Consider the following 18390-nt stretch of genomic DNA (forward strand, 5'->3'; position numbering starts at 1 on the left):
CTTTGGTTGGGCGAAAGGGTGCATAGTTGTACTTCTTGAACCGAGATACCTCAAAGGGGTGATTGACAGGATGGGCCTGAAGTCTGGAAGCCCAGGGGACCAGGAAAAAAAAAAAGAAAGAAAGAAATTTGGGGAAGGTGCGGCTGCTTTAAGGCTACTCAACACTGCTGGGCTTCTAGGTCACGTGTGAACCTTCATTTGCAACATTCCGTGACGATTTCCCAGTCAGTCTAGCAATCCCTCACTCCCTTCCCCTAACCTAGCAGCAGCTACTTACCTGTCTGCTAGGAAGGGAAGTTAGGTAAGGGAGGGATGGAGGGAGGAAAAGAGGAAGGGAGGGGGGAAAAGGAGGAGAGGAAAGGAAGGACAGCTGAGAAAGGGTGGGAGGGGAACGAAGAGACAGAAAGAAGGAAGAATGGACGGATGGAAAGAAAAGAGGAAAACGGGAATAGGGAAGGAGGGACAGAAGGAAGGAAAAGAGTGAGGGAGGGAGGAAAGAGGAAGGAGGCGGGAAAAAGGGAGGAGAGGAAAGGAAGGACAGCTGAGAAAGGGAGGGAGGGGAACGAAGAGACAGAAAGAAGGAAGAATGGACAGATGGAAAGAAAAGAGGAAAACAGGAATAGGGAAGGAGGGACAGAAGGAAGGAAGAGAAGAAAGGAGGAAGGGGAAAGGAAAGAAGGAAGGAAAGAAAAGAGGGAGCCAGGGAGGGGAACAGAAAGGAAAGAAGGATGGACAAACGGAAGGAAAAAGGAAGAGAAGGGTAGAGAGGAAGGGAAGGGAAGATTTCTGATGTTCTGGCTTCCTACTGGCTTCCCCAATGGCTTTCCTTGTGGGAAGCTGAGAGGAAAGTCATTGGGGAAGCCAGTAGGAAGCCAGAGAGGTCGCTCCCAGTCATTCTATTTCTCTGCTTAGTTAAGCAAATATCTCCAAAACAATGACCCAATGGAGAACAACATGTTTCCTAGTGATGGTATAAGAAATTTGGAAGGGATCTGGGATATTCGGGGATTGATAATGTGCGGAAGAGTGACATTCTTGCAAACATTCACCCTCCCTTTCCCCCCTTAATTATTTTAGCCTTTGTGAAACACATCATGGCAAGTTAAAATGGCAGGTAAGAGGATCGTTACCTTAATTCTCCTACGATTGATTCCCTTTTGCGGCTTTTGTCTATGTTTCCTCCAGTCTCGGCCTGAGAGCTGATTGAGGCTGAGATAACGCAGCTCATTCCACTCTTTATAGCTCAGAAACAAACCATGTTTGTTGCTGCCGTTTCTTTCCCTGTCAAATACAGGAAGTCCTCGACTTACAACAGTTCGTTTAGTGACTGTTCAAAGTTACAACGGCACTGAAAAATGTGATTTACGGCTGTTTTTCACACAACCACTGCAGCATCCCCATGGTTACATGACAAGAACTGAGACACTTGGTGACTGACTCACACTTATGACAGTGGCAGTGTGCCCGGTGTCATGTGATCCCCTTTTGCGACCTTCTGACAAGCAGAGTCAATGGAGGAAGCCAGACTCGCTTAACAACCATGTTACTAACTTAACAACTGCAGGGATTCACTTAACAACGGTTGGGAAGGAAGATGGTAAAACGGGGCAAAACTCACTTAACAAATGTCTCGCTTAACAACAGAAATCTTGGGCTCCATTGTGGCTGTAAGTCGAGGACTGCCTGTGTTCTCGTTTTTCATCGTTGCAGCTACAACAATCTCCTGAATTGACGTTAAGCGCAAATTTAAATCCTAAAAATGGAGCTGAAGCCAAATGAATAATTTGGGATAATTCAGAGAAATCCTGAAATAATTTGAATCCAAGACTGAAATCATATACAGGCTGTCCTTGACTTACGATCACAACTGAGCCCAAAACTTCCATTGCTAAATGAGCTTTGCCTTATTTTACGACCTTTCTTGCCACAGTTGTTAAGCGAATCACTGCGGTTGTTAAGTGAGTCACACGGTTGTTAAGTGACTCCTGCCTTCCCCATTTACTTTGCTCATCAGAAGGTCGCAAAAGGGGATCACGTGACACACACCCCAGACACTGCGACAGTCATAAATGTGAGTCAGTTTCCAAGCGCCCGAATTTTGATGAACATGGGGATGCTACAACGGTTGTAAGTGTGAAAAGTGGCCTTAAATCCCTTTTTTTTAGTGCCATTGTAACTGAAACTTTGGAACGGTCACTAAATGAACTGTTGTAAGTTGAGGACTACCCGCATTGCACAATAACTGCCCTTTGGGTGAGATGCCCCCAACACAATTTACATCTCCGGATTCAAAACAACAATGTGGGCACAGGCTAGTCTCAAGTTACAGACCACAATCCATGGCCCGAAGGTCTGTCATTAAGCAAGGCAGTTGCTAAGTGAGTCACGTCTGATTTTGTGCCTTTTTTTGGCCACGGGTGTTGCATTGAATCACTGAGGTTGTTAAGAGAAACCCACGGTCATTCAAAAATTGAAGACGGAGAGAGAATTTTTGCAACCCAAAATCTTCCTTATTGACAATTGCTGCGTTCTTCTATCCCAAACGCTAAAGATGGATTTTGTGTTATTTCCCCCCCTTTTTTTGCAAGTCAACAACCAGCAAACTCTTTGCCCCAGTCTTGAGATGACTCATAATCTGTGCTGATATACATTTATTTTTTTTCCCCTCTTGGGAAACGTTTGGCCAGCGTTTTTCCCTGCAAAAATGAAAATGTGTAGGTTACACTCCCTAGATAAAAAACGAGAGAAAACAGCTCAACTTTATCGGTTCCGGTTGTTTGTCTGTTCTGGCTTATTTATCACCTCCAAGTTCCTGGTCTTGTTTGCTTAGTCAAATCTGGAATGACTCAAGTTATGATGGGCTCAGATTGGTGGGATGGAGTTGTTATTTTTTTTTACTGGGGTCCTTATCTATCCCCCCAAAGTCCCAGGGAATGAAGGAATGAAATGAACAACCAGCCAGACACTTTATTGGCTGTGAAATGCAGGGTTAATTCTTCCTTCTTTCCCTCCTTCTCTTTCTTTTTTCCTTCCTTTCTTTTTCTCCCTCCCTTCACTTCTTTCCTCCCTCCCTCCTTTCTTCTTTTTCTCTTTTCTTCCCTTCCCTTCTCCATCCCGTTTCTTCCGTCACTCTTTCTTTCTTTTCTTTCTTCCTTCCTCCCTTCCTCCTTTCCCTGTTCTTCTTTCTCCTCTTTTCAACTTTCCTCCACTCTTTTCCTCCTTCCCTCCCTCCTTCCCTCCCCTTCCTTTCCTTCCTGTGTCCCCCCCTTCCTTCCTTCTCTCCTTCCTTCTTCTGTTCCTTCTTCCTCCTTTCTTTCCTTTTCTTTCTTCTGCCTTCACTTCTTCCCTGCTCCCTTCCTTCCCCTTTTCTTCCTCCCTTCCTCCTTCCCTCTCTCCTTTCCTTCTTTTCCTTCTCTTCCCTCCTGTTTCCTTTTCGCTTTCTTTTTCCCTCTCTTCTCCTTCCTTTCATCCCTCCTTCTTTCTCTGTCCTTCTCTCTCTTTTCTCCCTGTCTTTCCTTTCCCCCTTTCTTCCTCCTCCTCTCTTTTCCTTCCTTCTTTCCTTCCATCCTTCCCTCCCCTTTCCTGAAACCATGCAACTGAAGCCCACCCCCTATCCCCTCCCATTTCACATGAGAAACGTTTTGATTTCCTCTGGGTGACCTTTTTGCCCTGCTGACCCTGCGGACCCTGTGAAAACCCAACACTAAAGTGCATGAAATTAAGTCCGGGCGGAGTTGGAGGGGGGGCGGGGCTGGCTGGACTTAGGGCTCTCCTCTGCCTTGAACCCACAGCCGTCCTGTCCTTTCTGTGCCAGCTGCGCTTAGGAAAGACCTGTGGTTGTGCTTTCTGTTTGCGGGTCCGTGTTGTGTCTTCGCCAAAAGGTTCGGGGATGCTCAGCCCACCCACAGGCTCCGTTTTTCTGCACAGGTCACAACAACCAGATTAGAGGCAACAATTTGCTTCCTCCGCCCCCCCCCAATCTATTTTCGGGACACCACCCACTGCCGCCGCCCCCGTCAAGCGCTCACCCGGCTCCGTGCCTGGAAAGGCGCCAGGCAAGAAATTGGCCATTTTCCCAAGTTTTAAGTGTTTTCAAGTACTGACTGGGAGCAATTTTGAGAAAATGTACATTTACTGTTTTCCTCGTCTCTCTTGCCACCATCTATCTTCCTCCCTTCCCTTCTTCCATTTCTATTCCTTCCTTCCCTTCATCCTTCCCTCCCTCCCTCTCTCTCTTTCATTCCTTCCTTCTATTTCTTTTCTTTCCTTCTTTTCTTTTCTTTCTTCCTTTGCTTCTTTCCCCACTCCCTCCTCCCTCCCTCCCTTTCTTCCTTTTCCTTCCTTTCCTCTCTCCTTCCTCCCTCCCTCCCTTCTTTTCCTTCCTTGAACCCTCTCCCCTCCGCTCTCTTCTGGCTAGGGAATTCTGGGAGTTGAAGTTTATCCATCTTCAACACGCCAAGGTTGAGAAATACTGATTTTTGTTCTTCAACTTCAATCACAATTAGGGCCAGAATATCAGCTGCTAAGTGAGTCGCACCTACAACCTTTTCCACCACAGTTGATTAGGAAATACCTGGAACCAGTGGTGGTATTCAGCCGGTTCACACCGGATCTACCGAACCGGTAGCAAGAATTTGGCGTGGGTCACGGAACCAGTAGTAAAAGTTTTTGAATCCCACCACTGCCTGGAAGTGAGTGGTGGAACTCCGGGGAGTGGAGTAAACAAGGAGTAGGGAAAGTGAGGAAAGTGGAGTAAACATGAATTGCAGAGTAAGGAGTAGACGTGGAGCAGAGTCGACCTGGTGCATGTGGGCTAACTCTTTCTCTTTTGGCTTTCAGGATTGTTTTCTTCCATAAGTGACGGAGGTTTTGGATGTCTTCAGATGGACTTCTGTCCTTCTGGAACCAAATTTTAAACTCCGCCTAGTTACTCCTCACTCCAACCCTACTATCTTTTCCTGTCCTCCCTGCCTGCCTCCTCTGCGGCCATCGACTTGCAAATTGTTATCTTCCCAGCCTCTGAGGAAGACTTCCGCTACTCTTCGTGGGGACTTTGCGACATCTAAGTTCTCTGCAGGACACAATTTGCAATCACATTGCCTGTGCTACCTGTAGTAGTGAATGAGTTGTTTACTACTCTGAAAATTGGTCCTTGAAACGATTAAAAGTGCTGAATATGACCCTCTCGTGTATCTATTAAGTCTACCTGTTAGCAGCAAAAGAACACTTTATTACTATAAACAACCTCTCTGTTGTATCTATCTGGCCTATCTATCCATGGTCTACCTGTACCAGTAAATGAATGTACTCTGAGTAATTAGTCTTGTAATTAGGGACAATAGTAACAGTCTACCTATATCTATTACATCTACTGCTCGTAGCACTAAATGAATAGCTTACTACTATGAATAACATTTCTTCTATTAATAATTTCAACCATATTCCATCTATCTATTACATTTACTACTGTAATAATACATGATTACCTTACCACTATAGGAAATAATCCTGGTAACTTAGTAGTTTTAACTATGATCCACCCATACCCCTATAATATCTTCCTGTAGCAATAAATGAGTAGCTTAGTACTAGGAATAATAAACTTTATAACTATTAATGGTTTTAGCTACAATACATTGATTATATCTACCACCAGCAGTAATAATGAGTACTTTACCAGTATGAACAATAACCCTAATAGCTTCAATTCAAATACAACTACATATTTACATCTACCACCAATAGTAGTAAATGACTACTTTACTGTTTTGAGTAATAACCCTTGTAACTATTAATGGTTTCAACTGCAATACACTTACAATACACTTACTGTGGATTGCATCTCCTGGCCATAGTAATGAATGAGTAGTTTATCCTTGTAAGTAACTATTACCATATCTTTGGTGAGGGGATTAGAGTTTATTCCCCTTTTTTCAAATCTTCTTTTGGAAAAGCTGAGCAAATGTGGTGTCAATGCTGGAGGATGTGAAGTTTTGTGTACCTTGGTTTGTGTGTGTGTGTGTGTGCGTGTGTGTGCATGTGTGTCTCGGTGTGTCGGTGTGCAAGACAATCAATAAGGCGATGGAAGGAGTGTTGTGGTTGCAAGTATTCAAAAGTGGCACCGCTCATATCACAAAACTCAATTTGCACCTTGGCTTGTCCAGAATAAGTAGTCCTTGATTTACGACGGGTCACTTAGCGACCGTCCGAAGTTACGCCTGATCTAAAAAAGGGGACTTACAACCTGGCTTTTTTCTGACTGTCACAAACACCCTCACTTCACGGAACTAGCCAATGATGTGTTCCCAACTATGACTGCTATGTTCACTTAATGACCACTGCAAAAAGTCATAAAAATGAAGTCAGTTTTATCACTGACCTGTTTTATGGCTGTCACGACTTATGACCGTGATGGGCAGGCTCCATTATGGTCGCATGGCAAGGGCTACTGTAGGTGGTCCCTTCTGCCCTGGGAACACCGCTGATTGCAAAATGAGACTCTCACGGTGCTGAACGAGAGCGAAAAAATTCTTAATTTATCCCCTAATTATGAGCCAAACTCTCTTTCTGCTCCTTGTGGATCCAACATGGACACCGTCCCCAAACCTGCCCCCCCCTTTAACCCTGTTTGCAGAGGGAGGAATGTTTGCAAGATCCTGGCTTAAGGTTTGCAAATCTTGTGGTTGATCGTTAAACCCTGAATTCAGCCGTCCAATAAGGAATAGGGATGGTCCTTCCTTCCCCTCCCTCCTTCCCTTCTCTTTCTCCTTCCTTCCTTCCTTCCCTTCCCTCCCTCCCTCCTTCCTTCTTTTTCTTTCCCTCTCTCCCTTCCTTTCTCTTTCTCCTTCCTTCCTTCAATTCCTCCTTTCCCTTCCTTTCTTTCTCTTTCTCCTTCCCTTTTTTGTCTTTTCTTCACTTTTCTTTAGAGCATTTCCTTTCCTTTCCTTTTGCTTCCTTCCCTTTGCCTTCTTTCCCTCCCTCCCTGTTTCTCCTCCATTCCTTTGTCTTTTCCTTCCTTCCTTCCTTCCTTCCTTCCTTCCTTCCTTCCTTCCTTCCTTCCTTCCTTCCTTCCTTCCTTCCTTCCTTCCTTCCTTCCTTCCTTCCTTCCTTCCTTCCTTCCTTCCCTCCTTTCTGGCCCATTCTGCAAAGGACCGCTAATACTCCTCCAACATTTTTACAACAGCTCTTTCTTAAGAAGCGTCCAAACTAAAACACCTCCTATAGTCCACAACTTAATAATGATTCATTTAGCGACCATTTGCACTGAAAAAAAAATCACCTATGAACAGTCTTCACACTTACGACCCCTGCAGCCTCCCCACAGTCCCATGATCAAAATTCAGACCCTTGGCAACTGACTCGTATTTATGACGGTCACAGTGTGCCCAGGGTCACGTGATCCCCTTTTGAGACTTTCTGACAAGCAAGGACCATGGAGAAAGCCAGATTCACTTAACGACCATGTTACTCACTTAACAACGGCAGTGATTCCCAGCTTAGCCGTGGAAATTCTGGTCCCAGGTTCTCTCCCAAGAAAACGATGGGGAGAGAGAGAGAGGAAGTGTGAAATGATGGATGGTTCATGGAGGGAATCCATCACGGAAGATGCTAAGAATGAACCATGATATCAGCCCACAAGGTTAACGTGGCTCCCAAGTGACCCATTCGTGCCTTGGGTTCTCTCTGAAATTCTGCGTCTCTTTTGGGTCTTTTTCCATTCTTCCTCCGGGAATCACACTGGGGGGAGTGGCCAGTCAGATCAATACGTACTTTAGGTAGGAAGGTGAGTAAGGAAATTGGGAAGGAAGGAAGGAAGGAAAAGAAAGAAAGAAAGAAAGAAAGAAAGAAAGAAAGAAAGAAAGAAAGAAAGAAAGAAAGAAAGAAAGAAAGAAAGAGAAAGTGACAGACAGACAGAAAAAGAGATATTGACAGACAGAAAGAACAAGAAAAATTGACACAGACTGACAAACAGGAAAGAGAGAGAGAGAATAGCAAGATTGACAGAAAGAAAGAAATAGGAAAGAACGAACAAGTGATTTATTGATTGATTGATTGATTGACTTGATTTGTCAATTGCTTACAAGATAATAGGTATAAGTATATACATAGCTATGAATACATGAAATGGGTACATGTAAGAAAAATAAAAGAAACAATAGGACAGGGACGGTAGGCACGTTGATAGAAAGAAAGAAAGGACAAGCAAGACTGACAGGGAAAGAAAAAGAGAGAGAGAAAAAACAGAAAGAAAGGAGGAATTGACAGACAAAGAAAGGATAAGAAAGATTGACAGGCAGGCAGGCAGACAAAGAAAGAAAGAGAGAGAGAGAGAGAGGACAGGGAAAGAGAAGCAACCCCCCCTTAAGAATTCCCCAAGAGAGGACCCCCTCCTCCTCTCTCCCTTATTCTGCATTCTTGGCAGCCCCTCCGAATTCTTCTCCCCCTCCTCCTTTGTCCCAGGGACCCTCGCATTCCAGTAACCCGACACCCCCTCCCACGAACTCAAACCAGCCTCCATCACGCTCCCTTCTTGACCTATTGAGTTATTTCGGGACGCTCGGCTCTGCACCCCCCAGCTCCCCAAGGCCCTTGACCTACGACCCCCCCTTCCAAAATATCTCCCCCCACGCCCATCACAACCCCTTCTGGGCCGCCGTCTCCGCCCCACTTAAGGCGTCAATGCAAACGATTGTCCCATCTGCGGAGCGTCCCCATCGGGCCGATATCCAGAGCCTCCGGAGTGATGGGCACAGCAGGCGGATGCCCGGGCGGTAGAGTTCACGCCTCCTACGCAAACCCCCTCCCCCGCCCCCATGCCAGTGTGTCTTGTGTCCGAGGGGCCTTTGTCCTCGAAGGGGCTAAAAATAAGCTGAAAGGTTGGACATCCACGTTGCCTCTATTTGAAGGAGCCTCCTGGGTTTTCCCAGGGACATATGAAGTGGTCATCGCGATGTCCTCCTTCTATTGTCCTGCTGTCACTCATCTTCCCTGCCCCGCCTCCTTCCAAACACTCCTGGCTCTGCAGCCCCCCACCCCACCCATAAATCCCTCCTCCTTCACAATGTTACATACAGGCAGTCCTCCACCTACGACCACAACTGAGCCCAACATTTCTTCTTGCCGCCGTTGTTAAGCAAATCCCTGCAGTTTTGAGCCCAACATTTCTTCTTGCCACCGTTGTTAAGCAAATCCCTGCAGTTTTGACAGGTCTGACAAAAGGGGATTTCTCATGCGTGACCCTGGGGCACTGCAGTCGTAAATACGAGTCAAGCATCCGAATATAAATCACCCGCATCCATGGGGGATTGGCGACTGCTCGTTTAGCAAAGCAAGGGTGCAAAGGCACTGAAAAGGTGACTTTTGACCCGTCCTCACACTTATGACCGTCGCAGCATTCCCTAGGGTCACCCGATCAGAATTCAGATGCTTGGTGAGACCGGCATGGATTTAGGACCGTTGCAACGGTTGGAAGAAATATCCTTCTGGGTTCAGTTCCAAGTGGGGAAAAAGACGCTGGAAACGTGGAGGCTGTTTGGAAGGTTTAATGGTGGACAGGAGGACCCACGTGGCCTGGAGCCCCAGAGTGAAAAGGAAGGATGATCACGTGCTCCAAGGTGAAGGAAGAGATCCAGAAAAGGGGCTGAGGGGCTGAGAGGGCCTGGGTTTTATAACCTTTGTGGGGATTTGAATTGGAGCTTGTATTCTGATTGGTTGTCAGACTCCCATGGGGCCACGCAGGGGCAACTCTGTAGGCTGTCCTGGGTTGCAGGCTTGGCTGAGCCTGGCTGGATGATGATGCACTGAAAAGGGCTTTTGAGCAATTGCTATAGTTTTTTACATGGAGATCTTTGTTATGTAAAGTATTCTGGCCCAGGCCTTAATGGCCCACCATTAACAAAGGTGGGGGTGAGATTCTGCTTCTGAGTTTGTACTCTTTTTAAAGGAAATATTCTGCCTTTTTAATATTTCCCAGGATATTTCATTTTTCTAGGAGAGGGTGGGTGCTAACTTCCTGTAGCAACGTCCCGGGGGTCATGAGACGTCTTGCTTTATGACCATCATAACTTACAACCATTATGGTCGTAAGTTGAGGACTATGTTTCGGTCAAGGAATCAGGAAGAAAAAAAGGGAATTTTTTAAAATACAGGTAGTTCTCGACTTAAAGTCATTTGTTTAGTGACCGTTCAAAGTGGCCCTGAAAAAAAAGTGACCTAGGACCGTTTTTCACCTGGCCGTTAGCGCATCCCCAGGGTCACAGGATCAAAATTCAGACACTCAGCAGCTAATTCGTAGTTATGACGGTTGCAGTGTCCCGGGTGGGGCGGGGTGGGGGCGTCACACAATCCCCTTTTGCGACCTTCTGTCAAGGAAAGTCCATAGGGAAGCCCGGATTCACTTAACAACTGTATGGCTCATTTAACAACTGCAGTGATTCACTTAATGACTGTGGGAAGCAAGGTCGTAAAATGGGGGGAAACTCTCCTAAGGACTGTCTCATTTAGTGATGGAAATTTTTGGCTCAATTGTGGTTGTAAGCCGAGGACCACCTGTCAATCTTGTTTATTCTTTCTTTTGTTGTTTCTTTCTTTCTTTTCTTCCTTTCTTACTTCCTTCCCCTCTTTCTTTCCTGTTTGTTTGTCTGTGTCAATTTTTCTTGTTCTTTCTTTCTGTCTGTCAATATCTCTTTGTCTATCTGTCTGTCAATCTTTTTCTTTCTTACTTATTTCTTTCTTTCTTTTCCTTCCTTCCTTCCTTCCTTCCTACCTTCTTTCTTTTTCTTTCCTTTCCTCTCGTATCTATTTCTCTTTTTCTCTCTCCCTTTCTCCTTCTTTCTTTCTTTCTTTCTTTCTTTCTTTCTTTCTTTCTTTCTTTCTTTCTTTCTTTCTTTCTTTCTTTCTTTCTTTCTTTCTTTCCTGTTTGTCTGTCTGTGTCAATCTTTCTTGTTCTTTCTATCTGTCAACCTTTCTTTTCCTTCCTTCCTTTGTTCCTCCTCCTCTTCCTTGTCCATTTCCTCATTATCCTTCCTCCTCCTCCTCCTCCTCCTCCTCCTCCTCCTCCTCCTCCTCCTCTTTGTAGACCCTGAATCTGGGGTGGGATTCAAAAATTTTACTACCGGTTCTGTGCGCATGGTTTTGTGGGCGTGGCTTGGTGGGTGTGGCAGGGGAAGGATGTACTGCAAAATCCCCATTCCCTCCCCACCCCACTAACCTGCTTTCCAGCTCCGTTCTCCTGTGCAGGGCAACCAAAGGAGACCCAGCCATTCAGCTGGGACTCAATGGGAGGCAGGGAATAGATTGGGGGCGGGGCCAGTAAGGGGCGATATTTGCCGGTTCTCCAAAAACTATTCAAAATCTCCACTACCGCTTCTCCAGAACCGGTCAGAACCATCTAATTGCATCCAACCCCAAAGGCACGACGGACTCCATTGCTTGAAAAAGGAGAAAGGACATTCTTCTAGCAAAGCGTGGATGGCTGGAAACCAGGAGCATTCCCTGAAACCACGTTCCTAGGGATGGTCGGCCTCCCACTGAGCTTGACCTCTCGCCTTCTCCCTCCTGATGGCATCCATCCCTTCTGGAGCAGTGGTGGGAAGGAAACGCCAGGGCAGGCCACCAAGCGAAGCCAAGGGAAGCTGACGTCAGATATTATCCACGACGTCCCTTGGGGGCTGGACTGGGAAAGGCACGTTGACCTCTCTTGGTAGGCTAGAGGTCATCTCAACAGCTTGTGGTCCACTCCGTGGCCTCCAAGCTAGAAACTTCCGGAGTGGAACGTCTCCATGAGTGGCCTTCAAGGTTACCGAAATAGCTTTGGGAGAAAGGATGTGACAAGTGACAAATCTATCTCTCTGGCCTGAAGGATAGCATCTGTTCATCCAGTCACAATCCTTCTCCAGCTATTTTTCTCTATCCATAAAAAAATAATGAATGAATGAACGGATGGAAAGGAAGAAGAAGAAGAAGAAGAAGAAGAAGAAGAAGAAGAAGAAGAAGAAGAGAAGAAGAAGAAGAAGAAGAAGAAGAAGAAGAAGAAGAAGAAAGAAGAAGAAGAAGAAGAAGAAGAAGAAGAAGAAGAAGAAGAAGAAGAATAGGAGGAGGAGGAGGAGGAGGAGGAAGAAGAAGAGGAGGAGGAAGAGGAATGGAAGGAAGAAAGAAAAAGGAAGGAAAGGAAGAAGAAGAAGAGGAAGAGGAGGAGGAGGAATGGAAGGCAGAAAGAAAAAAGGAAGGAAGAAAGGAAAGGAAGAAGAAGAAGAAAAGGAAGAGGAGGAGGAGGAATGGAAGGAAGAAAGAAAAAAGGAAGGAAGGAAAGAAAGAAAGAAGAAAGAAGAGGAAGAGGAGGAGGAGGAGGAATAGAAGGAAGAAAGAAAAAGGAAGGAAGGAAAGGAAGAGGAGGAGGGGGAGGAAGAGGAGGAAGAATGGAAGGAAGAAAGAAAAGGAAGGAAGGAGAGGAAGAGGAAGAGGAGGTGGAGGAATGGAAGGAAGAAAGAAAAGAAAGAAAGGAAAGGAAGGAAGAAGAAGAAGAGGAAGAAGAAGAAGAGGAAGAGGAGGAGGAGGAATGGAAGGAGAAAGAAAAGGAAGGAAGGAGAGGGAGAGGAAGAGGAGGTGGAGGAATGGAAGGAAGAAAGAAAAAAGGAAGGAAGGAAGGAAAGGAAGAAGAAGAGGAAGAGGAGGAGGAAGAGGAGGAATGGAAGGAAGAAAGAAAACGAAGGAAGGAAAGGAAGAAGAAGAGGAGGAATGGAAGGAAGGAAGAAAAAGGGAGGAAGGAAAGGAAGAAGAAGAAGAGGAAGAGGAAAGGAGGAAGGAAGAAAGAAAAGGAAGGAAGGAAAGGAAGAAGAAGAAGGAGGAGGAGGAATGGAAGGAAGAAAGAAAAAAGGAAGGAAGAAGAAGAAGAAGAAGGAAAGAAAGAAAGAAGTCAACATAGATTTCTCTTTCAATCATTGTCAATCCAAGTTCTTACAGTTTGTTCTTGTCTTACAACCACAACTGAGCCCAAAATTTTTGTGGCTAAACGAAACTGTAGTTACATAAATTCTGCCCCGTTTTACAACATTTCTGGCCACCGTGGTGAAGTGAATCCCTACAGTTACTAAGTTAGTCACACGGTCGTTAAGTAAATCTGGCTTCCCCATGGGTTTGTTATCAAGAGGTCTCAAAAGGGGATCATGTGACCCCTGGACACTGCAACAGTCATAAATACGAGTCAGTTGCCAGTTTTGATCACTTGACTCCTGGGGATGCTGCAATGGTCGTAAGTGTGAAAAACTGGTCCTAAGTATCTTTTTTCAGCGCCGTTGTAACTTCAAGCGCTCACTAAACAAATGATTGGAAGTCAAGGACTACCTATATTTGTTGTTGTTGTTTTAATCTTTGCATTTGTAAACTTTAATGATATTATACTCAGAAGGAAAAATAAAAGAGGGAGCAAGTTTTTGTACAGTCTCTTTATCTGAATATTGTAAACTGCAGGCAACATCCACCCTAATTTGTCGTCTGCTTCGCTTTGGGCAACGATTGTCATTTTGCTGTTCAAAAAGGCGTAAAATTGCTGTTCTGTTTAAGGAGATATGAACTTTTCTTTTCATGGCGCGAGAAAGATGCAAACATTTTCTCCGAGGGCCCTGAAGGCAGCGCAAGAAGCAACGGAGGGAAACAAATCAAGGAGAGAAGCAACTTAGAAATTAGGAGGAATTTCCTGACAGTTAGAACAATTAATCAGGGGATGGACTAGATGACCGCTGAGGTCCTTTCCAACTCTGCTTTTCTGTTAGTGTCAACTGGGATCAGCCCAAAACAAGGTTGCAACTGGACTTTAACAAAATATCCATTGTATACATTAACTTACTGATTGATAAGTTTATTTATTTGTATCCCACTTTTATTTTTTTAGAAATCACTCAAAGTGGAGGATTCGCCGTCTCCTGGTGATTGGCCCAAAGTCACCCAGCTGCCTTTCATGCCTAAGGTGGGACTAGAACTCCTTGTCTCCTGGTGATTGGCCCAAAGTCACCCAGCCGCCTTTCATGCCTAAGGTGGGACTAGAACTCCTTGTCTCCTGGTGATTGGCCCAAAGTCACCCAGTTGCCTTTCATGCCTAAGGTGGGACTAGAACTCCTTGTCTCCTGGTGATTGGCCCAAAGTCACCCAGCTGCCTTTCATGCCTAAGGTGGGACTAGAACTCCTTGTCTCCTGGTGATTGGCCCAAAGTCACCCAGCCGCCTTTCATGCCTAAGGTGGGACTAGAACTCCTTGTCTCCTGGTGATTGGCCCAAAGTCACCCAGTTGCCTTTCATGCCTAAGGTGGGACTAGAACTCCTTGTCTCCTGGTGAGTGGCCCAAAGTCACCCAGCTGCCTTTCATGCCTAAGGTGGGACTAGAACTCCTTGTCTCCTGGTGATTGGCCCAAAGTCACCCAGCCGCCTTTCATGCCTAAGGTGGGACTAGAACTCCTTGTCTCCTGGTGATTGGCCCAAAGTCACCCAGCCGCCTTTCATGCCTAAGGTGGGACTAGAACTCCTTGTCTCCTGGTGATTGGCCCAAAGTCACCCAGCCGCCTTTCATGCCTAAGGTGGGACTAGAACTCCTTGTCTCCTGGTGATTGGCCCAAAGTCACCCAGCTGCCTTTCATGCCTAAGGTGGGACTAGAACTCCTTGTCTCCTGGTGATTGGCCCAAAGTCACCCAGTTGCCTTTCATGCCTAAGGTGGGACTAGAACTCCCAGTCTCCTGGTGAGTGGCCCAAAGTCACCCAGCTGCCTTTCATGCCTAAGGTGGGACTAGAATTCCTTGTCTCCTGGTGAGTGGCCCAAAGTCACCCAGCTGCCTTTCATGCCTAAGGTGGGACTAGAACTCCTTGTCTCCTGGTGATTGGCCCAAAGTCACCCAGCTGCCTTTCATGCCTAAGGTGGGACTAGAACTCCCTGTCTCCTGGTGATTGGCCCAAAGTCACCCAGCCGCCTTTCATGCCTAAGGTGGGACTAGAACTCCTTGTCTCCTGGTGATTGGCCCAAAGTCACCCAGTTGCCTTTCATTCCTAAAGTGGGACTAGAACTCCTTGTCTCCTGGTGAGTGGCCCAAAGTCACCCAGCCGCCTTTCATGCCTAAGGTGGGACTAGAACTCCTTGTCTCCTGGTGATTGGCCCAAAGTCACCCAGTTGCCTTTCATGCCTAAGGTGGGACTAGAACTCCTTGTCTCCTGGTGAGTGGCCCAAAGTCACCCAGTTGCCTTTCATGCCTGAGGTGGGACTAGAACTCCTTGTCTCCTGGTGAGTGGCCCCAAAGTCACCCAGCTGGCTTTCATGCCTAAAGCAGGACTAGAACTCTCTTGTCTCCTGGTGTTTGGCCCAAAGTCACCCAGCTGGCTTTCATGCCTAAGGTGGGACTAGAACTCCTTGTCTCCTGGTGATTGGCCCAAAGTCACCCAGCCGCCTTTCATGCCTAAGGTGGGACTAGAACTCCTTGTCTCCTGGTGATTGGCCCAAAGTCACCCAGTTGCCTTTCATGCCTAAGGTGGGACTAGAACTCCTTGTCTCCTGGTGATTGGCCCAAAGTCACCCAGTTGCCTTTCATGCCTAAGGTGGGACTAGAACTCACTGTCTCCTAGTGTTTGGCCCAAAGTCACCCAGTTGCCTTTCATTCCTAAAGCAGAACTAGAACTCTCTTGTCTCCTGGTGTTTGGCCCAAAGTCACCCAGCCGCCTTTCATGCCTAAGGTGGGACTAGAACTCCTTGTCTCCTGGTGATTGGCCCAAAGTCACCCAGTTGCCTTTCATGCCTAAGGTGGGACTAGAACTCCTTGTCTCCTGGTGAGTGGCCCAAAGTCACCCAGTTGCCTTTCATGCCTAAGGTGGGACTAGAACTCCTTGTCTCCTGGTGATTGGCCCAAAGTCACCCAGCTGCCTTTCATGCCTAAGGTGGGACTAGAACTCCTTGTCTCCTGGTGATTGGCCCAAAGTCACCCAGTTGCCTTTCATGCCTAAGGTGGGACTAGAACTCCTTGTCTCCTGGTGAGTGGCCCAAAGTCACCCAGTTGCCTTTCATGCCTAAGGTGGGACTAGAACTCCCGTCTCCTGGTGATTGGCCCAAAGTCACCCAGCTGCCTTTCATGCCTAAGGTGGGACTAGAACTCCTTGTCTCCTGGTGATTGGCCCAAAGTCACCCAGCTGCCTTTCATGCCTAAGGTGGGACTAGAACTCCTTGTCTCCTGGTGATTGGCCCAAAGTCACCCAGCTGCCTTTCATGCCTAAGGCGGGACTAGAACTCCCAGTCTCCTGGTGATTGGCCCAAAGTCACCCAGCTGCCTTTCATGCCTAAGGCGGGACTAGAACTCCCAGTCTCCTGGTGATTGGCCCAAAGTCTCCCAGATGCCTTTCATGCCTAAGGCGGGACTAGAACTCCCAGTCTCCTGGTGATTGGCCCAAAGTCTCCCAGATGCCTTTCATGCCTAAGGTGGGACTAGAACTCCCAGTCTCCTGGTGATTGGCCCAAAGTCTCCCAGATGCCTTTCATGCCTAAGGCGGGACTAGAACTCCCAGTCTCCTGGTGAGTGGCCCAAAGTCACCCAGCTGCCTTTCATGCCTAAGGTGGGACTAGAACTCCTTGTCTCCTGGTGAGTGGCCCAAAGTCACCCAGTTGCCTTTCATGCCTAAGGTGGGACTAGAACTCCTTGTCTCCTGGTGAGTGGCCCAAAGTCACCCAGTTGCCTTTCATGCCTAAAGCAGGACTAGAACTCTCTTGTCTCCTGGTGTTTGGCCCAAAGTCACCCAGCTGGCGTTCATGCCTAAACCAGGACTAGAACTCCTTGTCTCCTGGTGATTGGCCCAAAGTCACCCAGCTGCCTTTCATGCCTAAGGTGGGACTAGAACTCCTTGTCTCCTGGTGATTGGCCCAAAGTCACCCAGTTGCCTTTCATGCCTAAGGTGGGACTAGAACTCCCCGTCTCCTGGTGATTGGCCCAAAGTCACCCAGTTGCCTTTCATGCCTAAGGTGGGACTAGAACTCCTTGTCTCCTGGTGATTGGCCCAAAGTCACCCAGCTGCCTTTCATGCCTAAGGTGGGACTAGAACTCCCCGTCTCCTGGTGATTGGCCCAAAGTCACCCAGTTGCCTTTCATGCCTAAGGTGGGACTAGAACTCCTTGTCTCCTGGTGAGTGGCCCAAAGTCACCCAGCTGCCTTTCATGCCTAAGGTGGGACTAGAACTCCTTGTCTCCTGGTGATTGGCCCAAAGTCACCCAGCTGCCTTTCATGCCTAAGGTGGGACTAGAACTCCCCGTCTCCTGGTGATTGGCCCAAAGTCACCCAGTTGCCTTTCATGCCTAAGGTGGGACTAGAACTCCTTGTCTCCTGGTGATTGGCCCAAAGTCACCCAGCTGCCTTTCATGCCTAAGGTGGGACTAGAACTCCTTGTCTCCTGGTGATTGGCCCAAAGTCACCCAGTTGCCTTTCATGCCTAAGGTGGGACTAGAACTCCTTGTCTCCTGGTGATTGGCCCAAAGTCACCCAGCTGTCTTTCATGCCTAAGGTGGGACTAGAACTCCTTGTCTCCTGGTGACCCAGCTGCCTTTCATGCCTAAGGTGGGACTAGAACTCCTTGTCTCCTGGTGATTGGCCCAAAGTCACCCAGCCGCCTTTCATGCCTAAGGCAGGACTAGAACTCCCGGTCTCTCCTGGTAATTGGCCCAAAGTCACCCAGCCGCCTTTCATGCCTAAGGCAGGACTAGAACTCCCCGTCTCCTGGTGGTTGGCTGATTTCAGCCTGTTTTCTGGTCCCTTTTTTGGGCTGTTTTGGGCTCATTCTTCAGCCATTTTTGGCCTCTTTCATGCTGGTTTTGGTAGGCAGCCTGCTGCAGGAGGCCATGGAGGGGTGAAAACAGGGGCGTGAGGGGGCTGCATGCGGCTGTTTTAGCTGCCACTAGGCACTGTGGGCCGGTCCTTCGGTATTTCCAGGCCAGGCGTGCGGGCCAGATTTAAGCCCCTTGCGGGCCAGATCTGACCCCCTCAGGCCTTGAGTTTGACACCCCCGGGCTAACTTATCAGAACCCGGTTATGGCTAAGCCATTTTTCCTGTTTTTGCTTAGCCTGGTCCAGTACATTACCTGAACTCTGCCCGGTTCCCCCTTTGTGGCTTCTTTACCTAGGAGTAAAAATCGCTTTATTCCGACTATTCTCCGATCTCAGAGGGCGACTGGGAGACCAGCCACAGGTCCACGTTCCCATCACCTCACAATTTCTCGCACACTTTCCATATTTATACAGGTCTTTGAAAGAAGCGCATGACTCACGTCGAACCATCCTCTTCAAAGTATTTCTAGGAATGATTTGCAAGGAGGGCGGAAAAACAGAAAGATTTTTCTTTTTCTTTCACCCAAATTAGCTTCCTTCTTTTGCAGGACTT

General features: G+C 47.3%; 1 protein-coding gene across 1 annotated transcript in view; it reads left to right on the forward strand.

Moving 5' to 3' along the window:
• Window positions 1–5180, forward strand: part of MYL3 (myosin light chain 3) — a gene marked incomplete at its 5' end in the record, with an annotated part of 23238 nt that extends 18058 nt beyond the window's left edge. The window contains 2 exon segments of the mRNA XM_087947211.1: window positions 1078–1114; window positions 4840–5180. Coding sequence (XP_087803337.1) covers window positions 1078–1106 — 29 coding nt within the window.
• Between the last annotated feature and the right edge of the window lie 13210 nt (window positions 5181–18390).

Source organism: Notechis scutatus, chromosome Z, assembly GCF_049901735.1.
Source record: "Notechis scutatus isolate UNSWTSFEM ecotype Mainland chromosome Z, rNotScu1.2, whole genome shotgun sequence".
NCBI classification, from domain to species: domain Eukaryota; kingdom Metazoa; phylum Chordata; class Lepidosauria; order Squamata; family Elapidae; genus Notechis; species Notechis scutatus.